We start from the raw sequence: 7175 nt of genomic DNA, 5'->3' as shown, positions 1-7175 counted from the left end.
GATTTTTAGAGAGAGAGAGAGGGGGGAGAGACAATTGATGTAAGAGAGACACATTGATTGGTTACCTCCCCCACACGCCGACTGGGCCAGGGAGTGAACCTGCAACTCAGGTATGATAAGCCCTTGACCAGGAATCAAATCCAGGACCCTTTGGTGTGCTGGCAGACGCTCTAACCATTGAGTGACACCCCCTAGGGCAACCAACACAATTTTAACGGCTACCCACAGCTGTAGCTCCTTGTTAGAGGGAGTGCTGGTGACAGGTGGGCGTGGAGGAAGGTGGCATTGCTTCACCCAGTGAAACGTTTCTCCTAAGGACTATGCAATGCACTGTGTTCATCACAAGATGGGGGTGGGGTTAGCGTGGGGTTGTTAATCGAGTCACTTCTGACTTTCCCTATCCATTGGTTAGAAATACATCACTTTTGGAGGATGCTAAACTCAGTGATATACAGAGTGTCATTTATTATAATGTATTCCCTTTCTCCCTCCGTTGCTAAAGTACAGCAGAAAGTAGCTTTTCTACGAGAATGTGCAATTGGTCCCCCACTTCATTGAACCAATTTAGGACACTCGATTTCCTTTGTAAAATTGATTTTTCTCTCCATATTCACATTGAGGGCCCTTCAGGTTTTCAATCTGTGACAGCATTGTGGTGGAGAGAAGGCACGCCTAGAAGTTGAGAGGGCTGGTTTCTGACCAGCTCCCCCATTTAACACACTCGCATCAGTTTGAATTTTGGAAAGTATTTTAAAGGAATCATCTCAAGTCACTTAGCTTCAAAATTTAGGTTAAAAATATCCTCCAATTTCTCAGCATTAACAGATTAGAAAAAAAAAATGGGCAGCCCCTGTCCCAATTTAAACGGCCCTGGAGTATCCAGTGTGTCTGGGGTGTCAGTAGGAGCAAAGCACATCACACTGGGCTTTCCCACCGGGCTCCAGTCCTAGATCACTTTTTGGCCTTTTCATGGACTCTTTTACATTCTTTTAATTTCACTGATAACAAAATGGGCATACATAAACAAATATACACATGTATATAATATACAGTATATTTATTTTAGGGGGCATGATCAGTTTCATGCTTCTGCGATTACAAAATGAGAATTCAAAGTGTTGCTTTAAATCATTAGTTATCAGTTCTCTTGGAGCCACCCAGCATCTCTTTGGTGGGTCCACTGACACAATTTCGCTACCATTTATGAAGAGCGGTGATGTAGGGACAATGGAAGTGCACGTGATCCAAGACTACAGGAAGGAAAGGGAGTCGTGTGGTCACTAATGCTCCCATCTGTCCCAGTCCACTCTTGCTGGGGCAGAGGGAGAGGGAGCGTCCTGAAATGTGCTTTCACGGGGGCCTGAAATCTTAATGGCCTTACAGATAAGAGCCCTGATATCCCGAGGCTTAGATTCCGGAGGAAAAATGGATGATAAGAACCACATAAATAGCAAGACAATTTCAGAGAGCGGCAAGGGTCACTGTGACTAGATGGTGGAGACTGGTGGTTACTTGTGAGCGGATAGTCACAAATCCCTTGGAGATGATGAAATTTAGTTGAGACTTGAATTATACGGAATGAACAGTACTTCAAATCTTGATTGCCTCTAGTTTGGGACAAAGCTTCCACATTTAAGTTCCCTTCTCTAGTTCAGGAACACAACGTACCTTATACGACGGTTTCCTGGGATCATAGTCCTTCATAAGTGATGGTCAGGATGAGCTCCGTGCCTGCCGTGCCAGCCCCCAGCCAGTGCCATGCATACCCGAGTGCCCAAACACTTGCTGACTGAATGAACGGAATAACATCTGAACCTGAACTCGAGTGTCATCCTCCAAATCGCTCCGCCCGGTGCTCCCGGTCTCAGCCAAGTAACACCCCGTGCAGAGACCTGTGTGTCAGCTCCAACGATGCTCAACCACTGAGCCGCGCTGGCTGGGCATAAAACATTTATGTTTTAACAGCTACTCTGTACGAGAGAAGATTGATTTGTCCTTCTGATGTGTTGTTTCCATAGAAGCAGGGCTTACCTTTAAAGTGAAGATTATAAAGCTACCTAATTCATGTAAAATGAGGCTTCAAGCATATCAGTGCTTAATGCTTAAGTGTCACTGGGGGACTTGCTGCAGCCATTGATCGGGAGGCTGGGCAGAGCCTGTGGCTCGCCGTGTTTGAATATGATCTTTCTGGTAGCAATTTAGTTTATTCCTAAAAATTTATCTCCTTCAGAAGGAGATAAAACTTCTTGGGTAAGATCACCAGAATATTAATAAATACCTTTTAATTAATGACTAGCATCGACTCCTCTTCATAATCATGGGAGGAATGGCACACAGGCATGAAACAGGCACTTTCAATTAAAGTAATTTATTGTATTCTTCCAGAATGGGCATAAAGAGCGTCTTGGGGATTGATATCACAACACAGTGTCATACACCATTCTCACCACTAGCCTTGTGTTGAACTTTTTTAAAGAACATAGTAATTTAAAAAAATCTAAATATTTACATATTAATAAAACATATATACAGAAGATTGAGACATTATTCATAGATATGGAATAATTTGCTTTTGCTAAGAAAGCCTATAGAAAGGATTTCTGAATAAAGTCTGAACAGTAGTCACAGTAAGTAAACACAAATACAATTTTAATTTACAAAATACGATTTCACTCTTGCAGTTATATGATATGTATTTCCAATTTGGGGATCCATTGCACATACTCGTGAGTTGAACAGTCCCCACCCCCCTCCAGGGGTGAACACTCCATGCTGTCGCCCGGTCTTGGAAGGACGTGCTCAGAACGCGCGTGGTGTATACTTAACAGATGCCACAGTGGGAAGGTGAACGTTTCTACCTCTGTTAGCAACATAGTCATCGTGTTGTAATAGAGCTGAAAGGGCACTAATTAATCTTTTCAATTCCCTTAAGAAATACTTTCTTCTGAGAGGCAGCAGACCAGTTTGAAAACATATGTTGCAGAAAAACAAAAGCCCTGTTCACAGTATCTCACCAGACTTGGTGATCAGAGAGGCTGGTTTCAGGGGAGTGATTACCAGCTCGCCTTGCATGTAAAAGGCTAACTAAGGGTGTGATAGAAACAACCACTCTGAACCTCCAAAAAGACAATGAACAAAAGACACACATGTATGAGATGAGCTGTCTAGCAGTTGGATGGATGCCACAAGCCACACCTAGCACCAGCTTCCTGCCACTGTTGGTTAATGAGCTGGTCTTCAGTGGAAAACAGATTCATCCCAGAGCTCTCTCCTCAGGCTTAGCTGTTCAGTGTGATGCGGCACAAGTACCTTGGACAGGGGAGTAAGGCAGTTAGATGCCAGTCCTGGCCAGGCCACTGATGGGTTACCTGGCCCTGGGCAACCATGACTCTCACTCCCCAGCTGCCTCCCTTAGTCCTACTAATAAGGACATCTACAATAACTCTGAGCTTTAACACTCTCTGACTCAATAAAATACGTGCTAGGGAAATGCATTAAACAGTAGCACAGTAATTCCCCCTCTCCCCCATCCTGGGGGTGTTTCTAGTCCACATTTCTTTCAAGCCAAGTTTTGGCCTTTGGGTCAAGTGTCAAAGTTTCAAGGTAATTTGCTTTATAAAATAAATGAGGTGTAAATGCAGTGTTTCTAAATAAAATGGTATTTTAAATTCACCATCTTATGAAAGGAATCCAGATGAAAATATTTCTGTAAAACAAATATGCACGTGGCATGATATCTCTAAAATGAATCCAGATTTCATTTGTTGGCTTTATATAAAGTGGAGTGTAAGTGTACTAGGAACCAAATAAAATACGTAACATTAATGGAATACGTGTGTGGCGGGTTGCCAAAACGCTGACCCACTCACTCGGCTAAAACCATCTGTCAAAACAGCTGGCAGGTATCAAGTAGGTAACTGCTTACTGAGTTTCTCCCCTTTCAATGAGTTACTTTGTCACTGTGTCGATACCACCTCCTAAAAGGTTGTTCTTTCAAAGAAATTCATATATCACTTACCCTTATCCTATATAATAAAGAGCTAATATGCTAATTAGACCCAACAGCAGAACAACCATCCGGGTGACCTTCCAGATGAAGCCGGACTGTGAGGGCTGAGGCAGCCGGGGCTGAGAGGGCCAAGCCCCTTGCACAAATGGTTATTTTGGGGGAACTGATGTCACAAATGATTTCATCTCACAGAAGGGCTATCCTGTCTCCCAAAACATCTTTTTCATCTTTTAAGCTGATGAAGGTCTAATTAATTTTAACAATTGCTCCCTTTTCAGTACTGGAAAGTGCCATTCTCCTTTATATAGCATCTACGCAATTTGTGTTAAAATAACTATGCTTCAAAACTCCAAACATTCACATTGAGGTTATGGACAAAAACAGGGAAGAGAGAGCTTCTTATTTTTAATGGACAATGAACTAACTGGATCAGATCTTGGACTTCAAGGGTGATAAATCAACTCTAGGAATAATTTTTAAAAATCTTATACCAAATTGGAGGCTTGCTTATCACAGTTGACAAAGATAGTACATCAAAACTATTCAAACAGGACAGGCAAACTTCACAGAACACGCACACTCTGCAGTACACTGAAATGCTCGTGTGGGTCTTTGAGGAAATTCAAAGGGAAGAGGTGCATATGCTAATGAGCACTGTCACTAAATGAAAGTCTAGGCAGTGAAATCTGGCTCTGAGTCTTCCTTGTTTTCTCTCCTGGTGTCAAATATATTACCTACAACAGAGAAAGAAAATGAAGGGGGCACTTCTCTGAAGGCAGTTGCACACTTTCCTATGACATGGCTAGAGGTAGTTTGTATACGTGAAGAATGTTGTGGGTGAGGTGTCTGTGTTTCATGTTTAAATCACAAATTTTTAGCCAAGACTTTAGTTGTGCTAAATAAACAATTTTAGCCATTAGAAATTTGTAATGATTATTTTTGCAAGGAAGCTCTTGAGTGTGTATCACTATTAGAGAATGTCCATATGTTGTCCAGTAACAGAAAAGAGCCAAATAAAATATGATTTACCTGTAAAACAGATCATCATGCAGCTATTCAAATACATACGTGCATGAAAAATGGTAATTTTTCAATTAAAATTAAAAGTGCTTATTAGGTTAAAAAAAATCCAACTCAGCAAACAAAATTTTATATATTTGATCTCCATTGGCTAAATTAAATATAGAGAAAAGTCTGGGGGGGAGGGGAAATACCCAATAATGATTGCCTCTGGGTGGTAAAATTAATTTACATTTTCTCCCTTACACTTTTCTTTATTAATGTTTAAAACGTATGTGAAGGAATGCCAATTGATGACAAAGACTGGCAGGCCCAGCTGAGCTCTGCACTACTCTATTTCAAATTCAGAAGCCTCCTTACCACATTTTAGAAAGCACTGTTACGATTTTACTTTCTCTATGCTCTTTTCTCCCACCACAAATGTCCCCAAGTCCTGGAAGGTTTTTGCCATCAGCCGCACTCTCCACACCTGGCTGCAGGTGGCTGGCCTCTGCCTGTCACAGTGGGCGGGGCTCTGAAGGCGGGTGTTTGTTCACCACAACCTGACACAGTGCTGACTCCTGGGAGCTGCTCCAAAATGCTCACTGACAGGGCTGAGGGAAAATGTTTTCCCACTATAAAATCTCTATCCATTTTTGTTAAGTCTAGACACACAAGTTTGCTTAAATGAAATGGATCGAAACAAATGTCATTTGGCTGCCAGACTATAACCCTGACCTGTTAGATTCTGATTCATACATTTACACTCTCCTCTACGCTCCTCCATATACATGAATTTGGAAGAAAAGGAAGACCTAAAGTTAATAAAAGCATTGTTAAATCTTTAACAGCTCAAATAAACATGATAAAGAAAGTCTGGCCAGTGAGCCTCAAATCCCAGGAAGAAGCGCCTGTACAAATAAGGTGGGGTCTCCTGGGGGTGCACGCAGGCGGGAGAGGTTAGTAATAGCCTTGTATTCAGAGAAGCCACCAGACTGGCGTTTTACTTCAGTGGCAATCAAGAGACAGGCTACTGTAATCAAAATTATTTAATTTCATTACTACAAATTTTGGGCACCAATCTGGGAATTCTTTTTCCCCTTTTCTAAATGATAAACAGTACTTCTTTTTATCATGCTGTTTAGTAGTTTGTGTTAAAATTCTGTCAAGAGTCTAGTGAAAAGACCTATAGGGCCATTCTACTCCTGTCTTCATTATGACCTCACAGTGCTGGGCAATATTCCGGAAAGAATTCCATGAGTTTGAAACTGCAGTGGACTTCAGGGGACTTACGATGGACATTCTAATTGTGGAGACTATGGGACAGTGAGATGGAATCCTGAAGGGATTAGCACATCCATCAACTCTTGGGATCTTTAAGAAACATGCCGAGGAAAGCTGGCTTTGGCTTAGGTGTAAGAAAGCTATGCGGTGTAATGACTGGGAGTCGAGAGGCCATCAACAGCTGTGAGACCTTGAGAAAGTCATTTAGTGTTTCTGGGCCTCAGGCTGTTTTACCTGTAAAATAAAAGGACTGGATAAAAAGGAGGCATGGGACTAGATGATCTCTAACGTTCCTTCACACTCAGAGTCCTTGAAACTCTTTTCAGTTCCATGAGGGGTTCTACATCCCGTGTTCAATTTTCTCATCTGAAACATCTCTCTGCCTCCATCTTCAGGTGTGGAAACACAAAGGGAATGGTTTTCAAGTAATAGTAATTTTTAAAAGCCCACTGTGTCAGATGACAGTGAGGATGGGCAGTGCAAATGCCCTGGGGCAGTGGGCTGGAGAGGAAGGAACCTGGACAGCACAACCAGAGCAGCATGGTATTCCTCCAAGGGGCCTCCTGAACTGCACAGTTTCATTATTAGCTGCACTTGGTGAGTCTACAGGGAATAGGCCGGGGTGATAAGCACACAGCTATTCTGAGTTGTTCTGATATTCAGAGGACAGATGGGAAGGAACAGTAGAGATCATGCATTTCAATTCTCTTAATTCATAAATGTGGAAACAAAGCCAAACAAGAAGAGAAATCCCTTTTAAGTAATGATTATATGGTAAAACTTGATATAAGAAGGTCCTTTTTCATTTGCCCATTGACCTGTTGCTTAGCTACTCAATGGCAGAAAGCACTGTATTATTTACCTGGTTGAGCTTTCTCGCTGC

The 7175-nt window shown here is 42.0% G+C and overlaps 1 protein-coding gene across 10 annotated transcripts in view; it reads right to left on the bottom strand.

Annotated features, from left to right (window-relative positions):
• Positions 1 to 2356: 2356 nt before the first annotated feature.
• BEND7 (BEN domain containing 7) overlaps positions 2357 to 7175 on the bottom strand; it is an 83393-nt gene continuing 78574 nt past the window's right edge. For 8 of the 10 annotated variants that reach the window (XM_059710986.1, XM_059710995.1, XM_059711048.1 and 5 more), the window contains one exon: positions 2359 to 4743. In XM_059710986.1, coding sequence (XP_059566969.1) covers positions 4682 to 4743 — 62 coding nt within the window. In that variant the 3' untranslated portion in view covers positions 2359 to 4681. Of the gene's footprint in view, positions 6527 to 7175 lie in introns of all 10 variants that reach the window. The other 2 variants (XM_059710973.1, XM_059710968.1) reach the window with 1 other exon arrangement.

Source organism: Myotis daubentonii, chromosome 1 (genome assembly GCF_963259705.1).
Source record: "Myotis daubentonii chromosome 1, mMyoDau2.1, whole genome shotgun sequence".
NCBI lineage: Eukaryota > Metazoa > Chordata > Mammalia > Chiroptera > Vespertilionidae > Myotis > Myotis daubentonii.
This window is presented reverse-complemented; position numbering and strand designations above follow the sequence as displayed.